Below are 19,643 nucleotides of genomic sequence, written 5' to 3' on the forward strand. Positions count from 1 at the left end.
GAACGCAGCAGGCATTAGCTGCTACATTAGCCGCGGGGGCGTCCGAGGTAAATCAGGGACGGGGCGGCGTGGTTTCGAGTGTATGAAGTCGATCGGAAGTATCATGGGGCTACGGGGATGTGTACAGTAAGTTTTGACTTAACCCTCAGAATGCCAGGCGGTTGGGTATAGAGCTTTGTAGATCATCCATATGATGTAAGGCAGTAAAGCAGCAGGACTCACCATGTCCACCAGCAGCTTCTTGCTGGCCTCCCCGATGCTCCTCAGGGCCATGTCCACGTCCTTCTGTCCGGGCAGGCAGTTCACACAGTTATTCAGAGAGTGGGACACCGCCTTGGCCACCTGTAACACAGCACAACAACACTCTCGTCAATAGGCTGCACGTTAGTCATTCTAACGATCCACACAGTCCCAGAGCACAGCTATAATGGGGGGAAACATGTCAAATGCAAATCAGGCTCACAGTGGCGCACGACAATCCGTGTCACTAATTTATTCCACTGTCACTGACACATGCCAAACAATATGTTTATCTCCCAGAGGGCTGCCTGCGAATAAGCAGTTTTACTCTGGTGTTCCTGAGAGAGAGAGAGAGAGAGAGAGAGAGAGAGAGAGAGAGAGAGAGAGAGAGAGAGAGAGAGAGAGAGAGAGAGACATAGAGACAGAGACAGAGAGACAGACATAGACAGACAGACAGAGATAGAGACAGAGGCAGAGAGACATAGAGATAGAGACAGAGACAGAGACAGATACAGAGAGAGAGAGAGAGAGAGAGAGAGAGAGAGAGAGAGAGAGAGAGAGAGAGAGAGAGAGAGAGAGAGAGAGAGAGAGAGAGAGAGAGAGAGAGGATTGTGTGTGACTACGTGAGAGACACAGTGTAGAAAATGGCACCGCTAAGAGGGGATAGTTGTTCTGGAGAGGAGGAGTGTTTACAAACCAGTGGAGAGGAGAGAGGAGCACTGTTCTCCCAACAACACCAACTGTCTGTGGGGTGAAGCTCTGTTTACCTGGGCCAGTCTCTGCTGTCTGTGGGGTGAAGCTCTGTTTACCTGGGCCAGTCTCTGCTGTCTGTGGGGTGAAGCTCTGTTTACCTGGGCCTGTCTCTGCTGTCTGTGGGGTGAAGCTCTGTTTACCTGGGCCTGTCTCTGCTGTCTGTGGGGTGAAGCTCTGTTTACCTGGGCCTGTCTCTGCTGTCTGTGGGGTGAAGCTCTGTTTACCTGGGCCTGTCTCTGCTGTCTGTGGGGTGAAGCTCTGTTTACCTGGGCCAGTCTCTGCTGTCTGTGGGGTGAAGCTCTGTTTACCTGGACCTGTCTCTGCTGTCTGTGGGGTGAAGCTCTGTTTACCTGGGCCTGTCTCTGCTGTCTGTGGGGTGAAGCTGTGTTTACCTGGGCCAGTCTCTGCTGTCTGTGGGGTGAAGCTCTGTTTACCTGGGCCTGTCTCCGCTGTCTGTGGGGTGAAGCTGTGTTTACCTGGGCCAGTCTCTGCTGTCTGTGGGGTGAAGCTCTGTTTACCTGGGCCAGTCTCTGCTGGCTCTCGGCATCACCAGGGTGGACCAGGGCTTGGTGGGCTTCATGGATCAGCATGGCTGAGCCCTCCATGACACACTGGGCTGAGTCCAGCATGGCAGCTGCAGCCTGGGGCTCCTTGGTACTGGCCGCCACGCCCCTCGCTGCCTGAGCCAGGGTCCTCAAGGCCTGGGCTGTTTCTCTTGCAGCCACACCTATAGGAATAGATAGGAACAGAGCAAAGATATTGCGGAGTAATTTATTCTCTCGCTATGGTAGATACTAGGGCTGACCCCTATTAGTCAACTAATCGGTCGAAAGGAGCCGTAGTCGACTGCCAACCTCTTAGTCAAAAAAATTAAAATTAAGATTTTTTATCATTCTTTCCAAAAGAAAAGAGGCATAGAAGCGTGGCTAACGCTAATGGCACGCATACCAGAGGCTAACTGCCTACGAAAACAGGCACAGAGGCACTGAAAGAGGATTTCACCCATCTAATGAACACACTAGACTAGACAAATATCAAGATGTATCCATCAGTGGACCAATTGCATGCTTTTGCAGAGGACAAGAAGCCTTCAGTCGACTCCTTCAGACATTAAACACCCCCCACAGCCCAAATGGAATGATAAAAAAATAAAAATAAAATACTATACTTTTTTTATTTTTATTTTTTTTTACTAATAGTCGACTAACGGCAAATTTTGGCCAATCATAGTCGACTTTCCAAATCCTTAGTCGGGGACAGCCCTAGTAGATACTCTAAACAACCAGATCAATGGCGAACATGATGATTCCCCTGTGTTTTGCATTGTACATTTTCTTGCATTGAGTAAGTAACACCAATTTCTATAGATAATACAGCTAGTTAAAGATTTATTCAGTAGCCCGTTTGACTAATTATCTGCTCCTTGCAAAAACCATGTGTCTTCAGTAATACAACATGATTACCGTCTTTATTATTGCGTTAATGTGCAAATAAACAGTAGGTATCTTGGCCAATATGAACCCCCCCCCCCCCCCCCCCCCCCCCCGGTCGTTAAAAATGAATGAGTTAATATAATAAAATGTGTGCTGGGGACATTCTCACTTATCACACACACAAAGCTGCGAGGAAAAGCATCAAAGCATCAAATTGCATTATCCAGCCAAGTGGAGCCCATCGCTGATGGAATGTTAAATCTAGTGAGAATAAGATTAATAAGGAGCCAGCAGCACCCTGGGCCCAGGCGTCAAGTACAGCCGAGGGAGCCTTCATTGACCATATTCACACGGCGGCCATGTCACGCTCAGGTTGGGATTCCTTTCCACTCCGCCATGTGAATACGATTGTTAGAAAACACTCTTTAGATTAGGGTTGGGCGATTAATCAAGTTTCAATTTCAATTATGATTTTGGCTTCCCACGATCATGAAAACCAGATAATAAAGATGAAATGATTATTGTGCCGCATGCCATGTTGCTCTCATTTTGTCTTGTGTTGTAAATGCAGCGCAGCCTTACTTCACAGTGGTACACCCCCCCCCCCTCAAGCCCAAACGGTAGTTTCAGTTTGTGTTGAGAGGGAGGAGGGAGCCACGGCACGTTTCTCTAGCTATTTTGAAACGTCTTTGGTAACGTGTAGAAGATGACAGAAAGGCCTATTATGTTCTCAAATCAATGCGTAATCGTGTTTAATTATCATTATTCAATATCAATCAAAATAATTGTGATTATGATTTTTACCATAATCGAGCAGCCCTAATTAAAATGTGGCCACATCTCTCCTCCCCCGAGAACATCGGTTGAGCAGGAAGGACAAAACTGTCCACTGTTCTGCCAGTATATGGACAACAGTGATAACACCAGCTGCTGAGTCAGGAATTGTATAATTACACTTGGAGAGCCATTTAAACATGCAAGTGTTCCCTCCACCGGCTTTGTCCCCTCGCTCCCACTTGGCACAGCTAATGAGAATTGCTTTCTCCAATAAAAGAAAACAATAGTCCAATTAAAAGACACTCGAGAATATTTAATAACATAAATCTTAATTTGATTGCAAGTAAAAAAAGATTATTATATATATATATATACTGTATTGTGGACGACAGTAGCTTGGGAGGTAGAGCAGTCGTCTGGTAATCCGGAGGTACCCGGTTTGATTCCCGCTCCTCCCGGGCAGAATGTCGAAGTGTCCTTGAGCAAGACACTTAAACTATTTTTTTTTATGACTAGGAAATGTTCTGCTTTCATCACTCCCTCCATAATGAAATCAGTTATTCATTATTTGGTTTTGTCTCATTTAGAATACTGCCCTGTTATCTGGTCGTCAGCTACAAAATCTAATTTGAAAACGTTGCAGGTTGCTCTGAATAAAGCGGCTCGCCTGGCACTAGGCTGTTCATACAGGACAAGTATTAGTTTTATGCATGAACATCTGGCATGGCTAATGGTTGAAAATAAATTATCGATGAGCCTTCTACTGCTACTGCGGAACATTTTCAGCACTGGTAAGCCATCTAGCTTGGCTCATCAGTTGCAAATGACCTCTGAACATGGTTACAACACTAGAGGGGCCGCTTCTGGTAACATCAGAACAAAAACAGCACCAAAATAAAATGTTCTTAAAATCACTGGTATATAGGTCAATAGTACCCTGGAATGCTCTGCCGAAAAACATCTTATCTACAATACAAAAACAAATATATTAAGAGATATCTTGCAAACTTGTCAAATATGTAACTGTTATCTGTGTATTTTTTTTATTTGGCTGGAATGTTAAATTTTATAATGTGAATTTGTATATTTTTATTCATTTTTAATTTATATGTTTTGTTTTATTTTAATTTGTATTTTTTGTTGTACTTGTATTGTATTTGTTTTGTCCAGGACCCCAGGAAGACTTTCATGTATTGAGAAGGCTAGCGAGGCTTCACCAAGGCCACAGGACTGTGGTAAGAACCGGCAGACTAGGCCTAGCCCAAAAACTAACGGCCCCAAAACTGTTGGAAAGAAAAATGCTAACCTCACACAGAAAACAGACTGCATACTGATTGGAGATTCCACAACAAGGTATGTGGAGATGGCAAACACAGAAAATATCTGTCTAGACAATACATCTGTGAAAGAGCTGGCCGAAATACTTCCAACACTCATAAGACCGGGCATAACAAAAATTGTCATTCACTCTGGATCGTTTGACATCCTGCGAAAGAAGACTGGCACAGAGACTTTGAAAGACGATTTCACACGTTTTAATGAACACACTAGACAAATATCAGGATGTATCCATCAGTGGACCAATTGCATGCTATCGCAGAGGACAAGAAGCCTTTAGTCGACTTCTACATTTTAATTCATGGTTAGAATCTGCCTGTATTACACACAGACTGAATTTCATTGACAATTTTAATGTGTTCTGGAATAATCCTGAACACTTTCAGAGGAATGGATTCTTCCCAAACCGCCTTGGTTCGAGGCTTCTAGCAGCAAACCTACGTCATGCCTTAGTGACTTCCAAGGGCATCAAACTCATGATACAAGCACGAGCACAAGGCGTCCTGTCCCCAGACAAGGCCATCATGGAATTGAAAATGGGGGACCCTGGTGGAAACAAGACAAACGTCTTTCTCAGGTCTGCATCCCCTTAACAATTGTATGTATTGAGCCGTACTGTATTGTACCCATTCTGCAATCTGTTAAATAAAGTTTTCATTCATTCATTCATTCATGGCCACCAGCAACCCGCTTGATCAAATGTCCCAGAGAGAGCTAATCAAATCAGCTCATCATGCACTAGAGGAGATGGACAGTCTGCTAGCACCAAAAGGGGTATTAAAGGAATAGTACAAACACCATGCCATCTTTCAAAACATACCGGTAATCTTAACCAGCCAATGGCATGGTAAAAGCTATAAAAGATATACAGATTATACACCATCACTGCGTTCACCTGCTATTAACCTCAAAGCCATCAAGGTCAAGCCAAAGCAGACCTCCTCTAAAGAAGTCCAACAAATAAAATTAGCCCTCCTAAATGTCAGATCACTGAATAATAAAACATTTTTAGTAAATGATCTGATTAAAGAAAATAACTTAGATAAATGCATCTGCCTAGTAGAGACATGGCTAAATAATGACACAGCTACACCAATAATGATAGAAGCTTGTCCACCAGACTATAATTTTCTTGAAATACCCAGAAAAAATAGAAGGGGGGGAGGAGTTGCAGCAATTTTCTCCTCAAAACTCTTGTTTAGAATCACAGAACTAGGCGAGTTCATGTCTATGGAATATCTTGCCATTGAGCTCAAAACAGAATCAACGATTATCGTCACAATATACCGCCCGCCTAGACACTCACCAATATTTATACAGGAGCTCTCTGAACTGATCTCACTATGTGTTACCGGATATGATAAGGTGATCCTAAATGGAGACTTGAACATCCATCTTAATAAGAAAACAGACTCCAAAACGATAGAACAAAAAAATCTACTCGATAGCTTTGACCTAACACAACATATAACAAATGCAACTCACAGGCTTGGGAATACATTAGACTTAGTTATAACAACAACTGGGCTAAGCATACAAAATATCTCAATAACTGAATTACCTCTCTCCGACCATCACTGTATATTTTTTGATACTCAAATAACCCTTACTAAAACAAAAAAATTAATTATAGTTCAAAAGAGACTCCTAAACGACAAGGCTGAATCAAAGTTCATTGATCTTATCAGACTATATGAACCACACAATCATGACAGCTCTCTAAATGAAATGGTAGAAAATCTCAATGATGCACTGTCATCTATATTAAATTCTGTCGCCCCACTAAAAACGAAAAAGAAGAAAACGAGAGCCTCGCCCTGGTTGAACTATAATACGGTCAACAAAGAAAAGAAAAAAGGAAATGTCGTGCAGCGGAGCGAAAATGGAGAAAAACAAAAACCACTATATGCTGTGATATATACAAAGATGCTCTAACTGCTTATAATAAAACCATCCGCTTAGCAAGGAAAGACTACTTCTCTAAAATCATTACAGAAAATGCTGGAAACTCCAGAATCCTTTTTTCCACTATTAATGTACTACTCAACACTGCCCCTACACCTCCTCAGTCATCAACGGTTAAGTGTGAAGAACTTGCACTATTCTTTAACAACAAAATAACCTTGATCAGGGCCAGCATTACTCATGATGGAAATAAAGCTGATTGCAGCAAACCGCGCAATGTTACCATGAGAAGATTCACATGCATCACATTAGATGTACTCTGCAAAACTGTCTCAGAATGTAACTCCTCCACCTCAGACATTGACCCTATACCTACAGCTTTCTTCAAACGGGTGTTTAATAGTGTTTCAAGCCCTGTGCTAGATATCATAAACACTTCCCTTAGAACTGGTATTTTCCCAGATGCCTTTAAAACAGCAGTTGTAAAGCCATTACTAAAAAACCTAACTTGGATAGTAATGAAATGGCAAATTATCATCCAATATCCAACCTACCATTCATTAGTAAAGTACTTGAAAAGATAGTTTCAGTTCAAATAAATTCCTTTCTTGAAGAAAACAACATCTTAGAAGAATTTCAGTCGGGATTCAGAAAATATCATAGCACTGAAACTGCCCTCACCAAAATAATCAGTGACCTCAGGCTAAACTCTGACGAGAATAAGATCTCCATCCTTATCCTGCTAGATCTCAGTGCAGCATTTGATACAATCGATCACGATATTCTAATCGATCGTCTTGAAAACCATGTCGGTTTCTGGTTTAAAACATACATCAGAGGGAGGAAATTCTATGTTAAACTAGGAGATCACATGTCTGATATATACGACAACAACTATGGAGTTGCACAAGGGAGTTGCTTAGGTCCTTTACTCTTCTCCCTTTACATGTTACCGCTGGGTGATATCATCAGAGAACATAATGTAGATTTCCATAGCTATGCGGATGATACGCAACTGTACATATCTGCTGAACCAAATGATACAGCGATTAGCTCCATTACAGACTGCTTACTGGCAATAAATAAATGGATGAGTAAGAACTTCCTGAAACTAAACGAGAACAAAACTGAAATTCTAATTATCGGCCCCAAAACTAAAAAAGAAACATTAATAAAGAACCTGGGAGGACTAACCCCTTGGATAAAATCTGAGGTCACTAGTCTCGGGGTTATCATAGATTCAGAACTGAACTTCAATTCTCATATTAGCAAAGTGACGAAAACATCGTTCTTCCATCTCAGAAATATAGCAAAAGTACGACCATTTATTAATCAGAACAATGCTGAGAAGCTAATTCATGCATTCATATCTAGCCGGTTAGACTACTGTAATGCACTTTTCACAGGTCTCCCTAAGAAAACCACAGAGAGGCTTCAGCTAATCCAAAACTCTGCAGCCCGACTGCTAACTAGAACCAAAAGGAGAGAGCACATTAGTCCAGTCTTAGCTGCTTTACACTGGCTTCCTGTAACATTTAGAATTTACTTTAAGGTCCTTCTCCTTACATACAAAGCTCTAAATGGACAGGGACCTAGCTACATCGCCAACACTCTAATAAATTACACACCAGCAAGAACACTGCGATCATCAGCTGCTGGACTACTAGAGGCTCCCTGAAACAGTCAAAAGAGGATTGGTAATGCAGCCTTTATCAACTATGCCCCAAAACTGTGGAACAAACTACCCCAAAACATCAGAGAAGCCAACTCACTAGACATCTTTAAAAGACAGCTTAAAACCTATCTCTTTGCTCAGGCATTTCACTGTGGGGTAATGCAAGCAAATACTTGATGCTCTGTTGTGAGGAGAAGATGACTTTTGACCTAAATCTTTCAAAGTTGTTTAACATTCCAGTTAGGTACATGGTGTTCACCACCTAGCCAAGGTTGATTCTCCTAACTGGGCCATTTTCATCTGATTGAACAATCTTATCACAGTTTTTACTGTAACCTTGCTATTTACATTTAAAATTTTTATGCTCGCTTATGCCTGTATTTTTTACTGTTGTTGTACGTCCGTTCTATTTTATAATTTTTAGACTATTTTTAAACTTAATCATTTTAAACTATTTTATTATTTGTATTACTGAATGAAACTGTAAACAGCCTATTGGGATGCTAGATCCTAATGTGAAACACTGTGATTTACCATACCTTGCTATGCTCGCTCATGCCTGTATTTTTTACTGTTGTGAAGCACTTTGAACTGCAACCTCTGTATGAAAAGTGCTATACAAATAAAGTTATTATTATGTGTCTCTAATGGGAATCCTTTAACATAAACCCCTAATTTCTCCTAGGGATGCCCCGATCGATCGGCCAGCGATCGGTATCGGCCGATATTCAGTATAAATATGAGATCGGTGATCGGTGATAATGCTTTATTTTCGCCAATCGTTAAAACCGATAGAAAAACATGATCCAATTCTTAGCGGAGATCTCACTGCTGACTTCTCTCTCAAGCACACAGAGCTGCCTGCAGCGTACGGCCCCTCCTCCTCCTCCGCCCCTCCCTTACCCGTGTAAACACAGAGGCTCCATCTGCCTCCGGCAACAGTCTGCCCTGGTGCATGCGACCGTGAGCTAACGGCTACCGAGCTAACGTTACTGTTTAAACTAAATGACCCAGTCAACTATTCACTTTTAGTTTAATACATGAGGCATTGTCTAACGTTATCTAGCTGGCTAGCTACTGATAGCTGCTGATATCAACAAATGCTCCAGCAATAGTCGAGTGCATGATAAGTTACCTCTGTTGACTCTGTGAGTCGGTAGCCAACGTTAGCTCACGTTAGCTCTATATGGAATGTCCCAGTAAACTAAATAGTTCACTGAGGCGTTGTCTTAACCGTTATCTAGCCGGCTAGCAGTAGCTACAGATAGCTCCTGATATCAATGTCTTATAACATTGATTCGATGCGTATTCGAGCTGAGGGCATGCTGAATGTGATTTGACCAAGCACAGTATACCAATAGGGTCCAGCTGCAGCGCCGGAGAATCCTGGCCGTAGCTGGAGGCTACTCGAGTACACACAGACAGTGGAGCTGTTTGCAGATAGCGAGCATTTTGACTTGTTGCGTGGTGGCGATGTCTCGCAGATAATACAACTACAAGTATGATTATATAATATATATTTTTTATTAAAAAAAATAATTAAAAAAATAATATATATATATATATATATATATATATATATATATATATATTTTTTTTTTATACCAAAACGATCTATATCGATATCGGTATCGGCCTATATGGCTCATAGACGATCGGTGATCGGTATCGGTGGCAAAAAACGTGATCGGGCATCCCTAATTTCTCCCGATGAGCAGGTCGGCATGATCACCTCCGCCATCGGTGTGTGAATGTGTGAGTGAATGGGTCAAACATGAGGAACAAATTGTAAAGCGCTTTGGATAAAAGCGCTATATAAATGCACCATTTACCATTTATATATATATATATATATATATATATATATATATATATATATATATATATATATATATATATATTAGGGATGTCCCGATCCGATCACGTGATCGGGGCCGAAGATCGGGGCCGAAGATCGGGATCGACAAAAAAAAAAAAAAAAAATCATTTTTTTATTTATTTTTTTAACTTTTTTTTTTTATTCAACAAACATGACCATGTTCACGTCTTAAACTCATACCGAGGCCTTAGTTTTGGTTTTAAATTGCATATCATCATTCATTTATTTATTGTCACACAGAGCAGAAGAATTTTGCCAAAACAAATGAATAGTATCCAGCTGCAGAACGGCAGACCAGCCACACTATCAGACCCAAACGTATTTCCTTTGATTTAATTATACATCAAATGATTTATGTCAAGGATTGCAATGCCTCGCTTGAATGAAGTTAACTTTTCACCTGGATAACGTCAACATTCAGGGTGAATGTAATGTGAGAAATTGGGATAAAAAATAAAAATATAAAAAATATATAATAATCTTTTTTTAATTTAATCTTTTTTTTATCGGATCGGGAAAGATGGGTATCGGTAGATACTCAAAATCACATGATCGGGATCGGATCGGGAGCAAACATTTTTTATCGGGACATCCCTAATATATATATATATTAGGGCTGTCAAAGTTAATGCTTTAACTTTGGAGATTAATTTAAATGATTTAAAGCATTAAAATAAATGTATCTAGATTAATCTATAGAGTGAAAAATCTTCAATCTTAGCGCCGCGGATATAAGAAAGAGGTCTAGCTGAGTCAATGTTGATGGTTTTGTTGAACATTTGTATTTCACAGGAGAGAAACTGTATTCAAAGAAAGCTATTAAAATAGTCTTTGAATCTAAATATACTTTCTTTGTGTTGATTTTACATTAATTCCATGATTTTACTCAAGTAAATATCTGTTACAAGCTTCGGTCTTAAATAGAAAAATGCTATTTTTAATCTAGATTAATCTAGATTAATTACAGAAAATTGAGATTAATTAGTAATTTTTTTTAATTCTATTGACAGCACTAATATATATATATAAACCAATTTAGGCAAAAGTAAGTGGCTGAAGTAAACATGCCCTAATGCTTCTCTGAGTAGACCAGGTTCTCCTACCTGTGTAGTGCTCATTGCCCTGTGCAGCGCAGGTCAGCAGTTGGGCCATGGAGGAGCCTACAGCCTTGGAGGTACTACCCAGGTCCTGAGCACACTTCTCCAGCTGTGTGGCACAACAAAATAAACAAAATCAGCCATCCAACAATTTCCCCCACGGCCAGATGAAGCTTTTCAGATGAACTTCATAGACATTATCACATGCTAACCGATTCCCCAGGTAGAGGTCTGAGTTGGCCGTCGATGACGGACATCTTGGCGTCTTGAAGCTCGCTCCTGAGCGTCTGGACCGTCTTCAAGGCTGAGTCGATCTCCAGGGGACCGCAAGCGTCATGGGCCTGCAAACAGAACATTACTCAAATACTGGAACCACTCTACTGGTAGTATATGGCATGGTTTAATGATGAGTCGTGGTCCTGTCTCTGGTGTGTCCAGAGTACCAGTGCGTTTCAATGTAACTGGGCCTCCAGGGTAAGACTCAGTTACTCAGTTAGCGTCCCAAGGAAGGTTTAAGAGACAATGGTGAACAAAATCAAAAGATGAAATATAGTGCTTTGTGCTTGGTGTCTCTCTCTCTGCTTGGTGTCTCTCTCTCTCTGCTTGGTGTCTCTCTCTCTGCTTGGTCTCTCTCTCTCTGCTTGGTGTCTCTCTCTCTGCTTGGTGTCTCTCTCTCTGCTTGGTGTCTCTCTCTGCTTGGTGTCTCTCTCTCTCTGTTTGGTGTCTCTCTCTCTACTTGGTGTCTCTCTCTCTGCCTGGTGTCTCTCTCTCTACTTGGTGTCTCTCTCTCTGCTTGGTGTCTCTCTCTACTTGGTGTCTCTCTCTGCTTGGTGTCTCTCTCTCTCTGCTTGGTGTCTCTCTCTCTGCTTGGTGTCTCTCTCTCTGCTTGGTGTCTCTCTCTCTGCTTGGTGTCTCTCTCTCTGCTTGGTCTCTCTCTCTGCTTGGTGTCTCTCTCTGCTTGGTGTCTCTCTCTCTGCTTGGTGTCTCTCTCTCTGTTTGGTCTCTCTCTCTGCTTGGTGTCTCTCTCTCTACTTGGTGTCTCTCTCTCTCTGCTTGGTGTCTCTCTCTCTGCTTGGTGTCTCTCTCTCTGCTTGGTGTCTCTCTCTCTACTTGGTGTCTCTCTCTCTGCTTGGTGTCTCTCTCTCTCTGCTTGGTGTCTCTCTCTCTCTGCTTGGTGTCTCTCTCTCTCTGCTTGGTGTCTCTCTCTCTGCTTGGTGTCTCTCTCTCTGCTTGGTGTCTCTCTCTCTCTGCTTGGTGTCTCTCTCTCTGCTTGGTGTCTCTCTCTCTGCTTGGTCTCTCTCTCTCTACTTGGTGTCTCTCTCTACTTGGTGTCTCTCTCTACTTGGTGTCTCTCTCTACTTGGTGTCTCTCTCTCTACTTGGTGTCTCTCTCTCTGCTTGGTGTCTCTCTCTCTGCTTGGTCTCTCTCTCTCTACTTGGTGTCTCTCTCTGATTGGTGTCTCTCTCAGCTTGATGTCTCTCTGCTTGGTGTGTGTGTGTGTGTGTGTGTGTGTGTGTGTGTGTGTTGTGTGTGTGTGTGTGTGTGTGTGTGTGTGTGTGTGTGTGTGTGTGTGTGTGTGTGTGTGTGTGTGTAGGTGTGTGTGTGTGTGTGTGTGTGTGTGTGTGTGTGTGTGTGTGTGTGTGTGTGTGTGTGTGTGTGTGTGTGTGTGTGTGTGCGTGCGTATGTGTGTGCGTATGTGTGTGTCTGTGCGTGTGTGTGTGTGTGTGTGTCTGAAGAGGCCTTCAGATAACCGGTCTTCCGAAGAGAAGAGCCAAACAGTTAGCAAGATATTGCTCAGTGTCAGCTATTAGATACCTTCTGGGTGGCGGTCCTGAGTTCTGCCAGACAGGTAGCCAGGTTCTTGGCACACTGGCCCAATTGCATAGCAGCAGCCTGGTCAGTCACTGTGGGGACTGCTGACTTTGCAGACGTCACCATCTTACTGCCGGGCTGAGGGCAGCAAAAAACAACAAAACAACAGAGAGATTAGATAACAAGGTGTCATGGACTAAACTGGTGTCATGCCTCTGAGACGCCAGAGGGGGCAGTGTGTTAGTGACACTGCCAGTGTGTATGAGGCACTTTGCGTCTAAAAATGTATAACAAACATGTGTACCTGCTAACATGCATGTAAACAAGCATGGATTCGCAAACATTACTGGCCATGATGAGGGTGAGCTGTAACTGTACCTGCAGGAAGCTCTGACTGGCCATGATGAGGGTGAGCTGGGCGCTCAGTTCCTCAGGCTGGGCCTGGCTGCTCCTCATGCCCTGTACCAGCTGGGGGATGCTGTCTGCTACTGCCTGTACACACACACACACACACACACGCGCGCACGCGCACACACACACACACACACACACACACACACACACACCAACGCACATGCACGCACGCATGCACACACACACAAGCACGCACACACACACCAACACACATGCACGCACGCACACACACACGCACGCACACACACACACAAACACACACACACGCACAGAAATATGCATCACTACAAAATTATCTAAGGAAATTTGATTAAATCATCACCTCAAAATTATCCAAGGAAATGTGATTAAATGTGGATCATTAAGTTAACAGCAAGGTTTCTACTGTGGTCACAGACCGGTGCATCACTTACACACTGTGGTCACCTGCTACTGCTTGTAGGCGCAGACATGGACCGGTGCATCACTTACACACTGTGATTATGATAAAGGGTAAGTTTGGAATTTTGGAACCCTAGCCCTATTTCCTACTTACTAAGGCTGTCAATCGATTAAAATATTTAATCTGATTAATCGCATGATTGTCCATAGTTTACTCGCGATTAATCGCAAATGAATCGCATATTTTCTAAATCAACCTTAAACGGATCTTTTTCAAGTTTTAATACTCTTATCAACATGAGAGTCAACAAATGCTTGCTTTATGCAGCCATTTAACACAAAAGGATGAACCCTCATGCATTGCAAATTTGCATCAAATTCAAAACAGAGTGATGCACAAAATAACTTAAAAGAAAATAATAATTTAAAACAATGAATAAAGTGCATGAAATAATAGGGGAAAGAAAACATTAGGAACTTGTTACATTCACCCACAGAAGGGCTGATGACTCACACTCCCCGCCCCCCCCCCCCCCCCCCCCTCTCTCTCTCTCTCTCACTCTCTCTCTCTCTCTCTCTCTCTCACACACACACTCTCCCAGCTCTCTTTCTCTCTTGCCCCTTCCTCATCTCTCTCACCCCCCCCCCCCCTCTTTGACAGCCTTACTACTTACCAAATCAATCGGTAGAGTCCTTCCACAGCACAATCGACGCAATCCCGTCTGTACTGAAAGCCCTGAAGTAAATGCTGAACAGTGCACCCAAAGTAGGCTTCAGCGTTTATTTCAGGGCTTGTAAGGAACATGGCCCCATTGGCATTGTATTCATTTTGTGGCCAGCTAGCAGGAGCCACATGGGTCTCCATGATGACGACCAGACGGGGGAGAGAGGACTCTACTGATAGACAACATCCTTGGTAAGTAAGCCAAGGCTTGGGTTCCTTTAGGTTATCTATATACAGGACCATCTTACAGGACCAGTACCACCCAGCACACCATCTTTTTCAACTGCTGCCCTCTGGTCGAAGGTATAGATCCATCCAGTCCGGAACTAGCAGACTGACCAACAGCCTCTATCCACGGGCTGTCAGGCTGCTCAACGATCAACATCAACCCCCCCCTCAACCCCCGGTGACATAACTCCCACTTCTCCATTATTACAACAATAACTGTGAACCGGACTTGCATTGCTGCACTATACACTATTTCATCCATTGCAAGTCAACGCCCCCCCCCCCCCCCCCTTCCATTAACTCACTGGACTGACACTGAAATATTTATTTATTGCACTAGCACTAAATGCACTTGGGACATTGATGGTATGTTATTATTATTGAGGACATTGGGACATTGATACTTTATTATTATATTATTATTATTATTATTGACATTATTATTTTGCACATGCTATATTTTATGTTTGTATGCCAGTGGTGATGTTCCAAACAAAATTTCGTTGTACCAACAATGACAATAATCATTCTATTCTACACCATGGATTCTATTGTTGCTAGTGGTGTGTCACTTTACAGATCTGGGATTTCTGCCTATCGTATCCAAAGGCATGTAATTAAATTTGTATCATAAAGTAATAATTATAGTCGCTAGATTCCAAGTCACATCATAAGATTCTTCTGTTGCTAGCATTGTGTTTTCCTTCACTGAAAGTGATTGACAGGCGGCAATGACAACTGGGATTTCTCCTAGCCATGCCCCCCCCCCCCCTAGAGAGTGTATCCATACCTTGCAGCTGTGCACTAGCTGCTGGTGCGAAGCCGTGTTCTTGTTGGAGGCGGCTGCGTTCTGAGCAGCTGCGATGGTCTGGGTGGCGGCCGCCGCTGCCTGCTTGGCCGCAATCTGTTCGGGAGAAACCCAGTGGAAATCATTAGGAATGAGAATACAAGTCAGCATGGAGGTGGGTTTTATGACTTTCCTAACTCATCATTATAAACTCAAAATGTACCAAAATATTTCTAAGCCTATGTTTCTGAACAATGTTATTAACACATGTTTTACATCTAAATGCATCAAAAACTCTCAGAATAAAAAGCGTCATTTATCTAAAGCGACTTACAAGTTCTGTATGACAAGTCATCAGGAAGGAACTACTCTATCAGCTGAGTAACAATGTTCATCAAAGTGTTGAGTGCTACAGTGTAGGTCAGTCTACTAGGACAAGTGCATGACAGTAAGGTTAGTTAGGGTTAGATTTTTTTAAATGTCAGATAATGGTTGTCCAATTTTTTATTAATCCAATGGTTTTGGCTTTCGGTGGTGGAGCCGTGTTGTTTAGCTTTGGATTACCGGCGATCTGGACACGCCATCGTGTTCCTTCTGTCTATTCTGACGGGTTTCCACTTTGTCTTAACCCTTTCACTGCTACACGACAGAAGGTTAACCCTTTACTATCACACAACCGACGGTAGTGTGGCAGTGAAAGGGTTAAAGAGTTACTTGCGTGATATGTTGACAGCACTAAAAGCACTGTGAAACATACCCCTCTCTGTTGACATTAACCCACAGACACAAGGGTGGCTTTGAAGTAACAGCAAGATTGAAAATAGAGAGAGAAGACATTCCTTGTTTAGTGGGTGGGTGGGTGTGGGGACCTGGACAACAATGATATCTTTGTATTGAGGTTAACAAACAACAACTGGAGAGGAAAGAGAGAGAGGAATAGAGAGAGAGGCCGACAGACAGGAGAGAGAGAGTGGAAGATAAGACAGAGAAATAGAGAGAGAGGCCGACAGAGAGGAGAGAGAGAGTGGAAGATAAGACAGAGAAAGAGAGAGAGAGAATGGGAGAGAGTGAATGACAGACAAATAAGAGTAGAAGAGAAAGAGATAGAGGGAGGGAGAGAGGGATGGAGAGGAGAGAGAGAGAGAGGGATAGAGAGGAAAGAAAGAGAGAGGGGAGAGCAGAGAGAGAGAGGAGAGAGAAAGAGTGAGAGAGGGGAGCATTGGCCATAAATTATTCACACAGCGGCCATTTTGCTCTTGTCATGGTGTCATGGTGAATATGGTCAATTCCTATCATGGGACCACAAAATATGACTTATTCTAGAATTGTACTACAAGAGTGTGGCAGCTGCGTGGTAACTGGACAAAAATGTGAGTGGGAGGAAATCCGAGATGAGGTCACTGAGATTTGAGATTTGAGGAATCTGGCGGTTGGCTGGAGGTAAAGGGCACCAGAGTGGGTCTGATAACATCATTCTCAATCCAACTGGTAGATTTATGATGCTGTAAATGCTTTTAAATATGTAGAGCGCCATCAGCATAGGGTGCCCACCTGTCCCGCGCTTCCCGATATTGGGACGTTTGTCCCGCGTCCCGCTACAACATAACAATGTCCCACAATAAAAATACAAATAAAAAAAATATATTATTATTATTTTTTATTTTTATTTTTTTTATTCAAATATTATTATTTAAAAAATGTTTTAAATGTTGTTAATTTAATGCCTCGTTCCAATACCCTCTTATATTTAAAATAAAAAAATCGTCAAACCAATGCGCAGCCGAGCGGAGCAGCTCGACTCGAGTCGCGCTGTCTGTCACTGTCAGACAGTCCGAGGCCGAGGCAGCTGCAGTGTGTGTGACGTCAGTCATACCTGGGCCCTCATGCATCAACGTGTTCTACGCACAGATCTGTGCGTAACCCGTGCGTACGATCACTTCTAAGCAAAGAGTGGGATTCATCAACTTCAACTTGAACTTGACTTCGTGCTTACATCTACGCACATTTCGGACCTGGCGTACCTCGCGCCCAGTGGTAGAATATATTATTACAACAAGGAAATGAGCTTCTGTGCATAATAACACTGGATGTTCTATGAACCGTAGTTCATTATAGTTCATTGTAAAATAGCAACAGTAGTGTAATTATGGTCAAAACCCTATAAATAGCATTTGGAATAATAGATCTTTCTCTCAGAATGAATGCAGCATGTCATATATGTTACGATGAATTGAAAATGGGGGACCCTGATGTAAACAAGACGAAAGTCTTTCTCTGGTCTGCATCCCCTTAACAATTGTATGTATTGAGCTGTGTACTGTACTGTACCCATTCTGCAATCTGTTAATAAAGTTCTCATTCATTCATTCATTCATGGTTTATATAGCGTTATCGGAATATACGGGGTGTAGGCTACTGACTGACTGCGCTCCGCGTAGCTTGATTGATTGATTGATTGAAAAGTTTATTAACAGATTGCAGAATGGGTACAGTACAGTACAGCTCAGTACATACAATTGTTAATTGGGGATGCAGACCAACTTTCGTCCTGTTTACATCAGGGTCCCCCATTTTCAATTCATCATAAATCATAAAGCTCAACTCGTTATTATTTTGCGCACAGACCGCCGAAACACGGGAACGTTTTGATTATATTTAAAAGGCTTTACGTTAAACGAAACAAGTGGAATTTCGAAGCTGTAAGCAGAATAAGTCATATGAATATAGTGTTCTTCCCCCTTTTTACTGTACAAGAAAGAATAGAAAACGCATTGCAATGACACCATGCAGATAGTGGACAGACTATATGATGGAATTCAAGTTCATGTATTGAAAGGCAGGATACATCATACATGCAGTGAGATTCATTGTTCTTGTATATGCTCTCGTATTATATTGTTTATATAGGCTACCCAATACTGACATCAAAATAGATTGTAGTAGTATGCCTCTAGAAATCATGCAGCAGGTAGAAAATTGACGGGAGATCCATCGCGATTTGGAATAGAATTGAGGAGAACTTTAATCCGTGGGTATTAATCAAACAACACGGGAAAAGGCAGTCATATTCCAGCGCGGTCTTTATTAGCCGACAACAAAATAGATGCCTCTAAAAATCATATAGCCAATCGAACACAACTAATAAAGGCATTCATATTGTACAGCACGGTTATAATGACACACAACACAACCAACGCCAAACAGTGGTCAACGAACGGTCTTTATTAGTATTTTGAGCTGTCCAGGCAGAATTGCAGCAATGGTCTTAGGAGCCGTTGATATCTGACATCACCGTTTACAAATCCGCCTTTTATTTATCCACCTCCGTTACGAGGACCTCCACCTCGGTGTCTGTGTAGTTTCTCTTTTTCGTTCGCTTTGCCATCCTCCAACATTCCACGCACAGGGATTCCCTCATGGTATTTGAAGGGGAAGGCCTGACCATATTTGGTTGGTCGGGGCGGTTTTGGTATGCAAATACGTGAAAGCGTGCACGAGCTGCGGCGCAGGGCCAAGGTGGGATTCATCATGACAGGTGTGCGTAGAGCCTGCTTACGCACGTGTGATGAATGCCGACTTCCCTGTGCGTGCGCTAGTTCTAAATTCCGTGCTTACGTGTGGAAGTAGGTCAAGGTCAAAGTCCACGTTGATGAATGAGGGCCCTGATGTTTCTGCAGAATAGCCTAAAGCTTTTTTACGACGCAGTGCTTGAAGTTGAGGGGGATGACACAACAGTCTGTGAGCTTTTCCAGCTCATGACCAGTCTAAGACTGAAACTTGAACAACGATCAAAGGACCGTTATTTTGGATTCGAGACCAGTGCTCTCGTGCAGAGGTTTCCTACCACACAGGCTGCTGCGATCGAACAGGACTTTTAAATTTTCTATCAGAGAGCGCTCGCTTACCTAGACAAATGGTTTGATTTCTCTGATCAGAATTACCTGAAACAGGTGTCATGCTTGGCTCTCAAGAAGAGAGCATTCAGCTTCCAGCTTCGCGAAGCAGCTGAAGCTCTTAATATCAGCAGCAAACTGGACTCTGCATTGTTTAAAAAATGTTGTGGGTTCACCAGACACATATTGCGGAGACTGTGCTGTCTCACCTTTTCTTTATGTTATATAGGGTTTGTGGAGACTTTGGGTCTCACCTTTTTTGTTATATGAGCAACTGAGTGATCCGCTATTCACAATAAAACATTAT

At 42.6% G+C, this 19,643-nt stretch overlaps 1 protein-coding gene across 1 annotated transcript; it reads right to left on the reverse strand.

Annotated features, from left to right (window-relative positions):
- Nucleotides 1-222: 222 nt before the first annotated feature.
- LOC311247641 (talin-2-like) lies at nucleotides 223-15,560 on the reverse strand (the record flags this gene model as incomplete). The annotated part of the gene is made up of 7 exons (XM_084338660.1): nucleotides 223-342; nucleotides 1,512-1,720; nucleotides 11,104-11,206; nucleotides 11,310-11,438; nucleotides 12,913-13,047; nucleotides 13,288-13,401; nucleotides 15,447-15,560. Coding segments are annotated over 7 exons (924 nt in total), but the record flags the coding sequence as incomplete, so codon positions are not given.
- Between the last annotated feature and the right edge of the window lie 4,083 nt (nucleotides 15,561-19,643).

This window comes from Notolepis coatsorum (assembly GCF_963971535.1).
Source record: "Notolepis coatsorum genome assembly, contig: SCAFFOLD_2871, whole genome shotgun sequence".
Classification (NCBI taxonomy): domain Eukaryota; kingdom Metazoa; phylum Chordata; class Actinopteri; order Aulopiformes; family Paralepididae; genus Notolepis; species Notolepis coatsorum.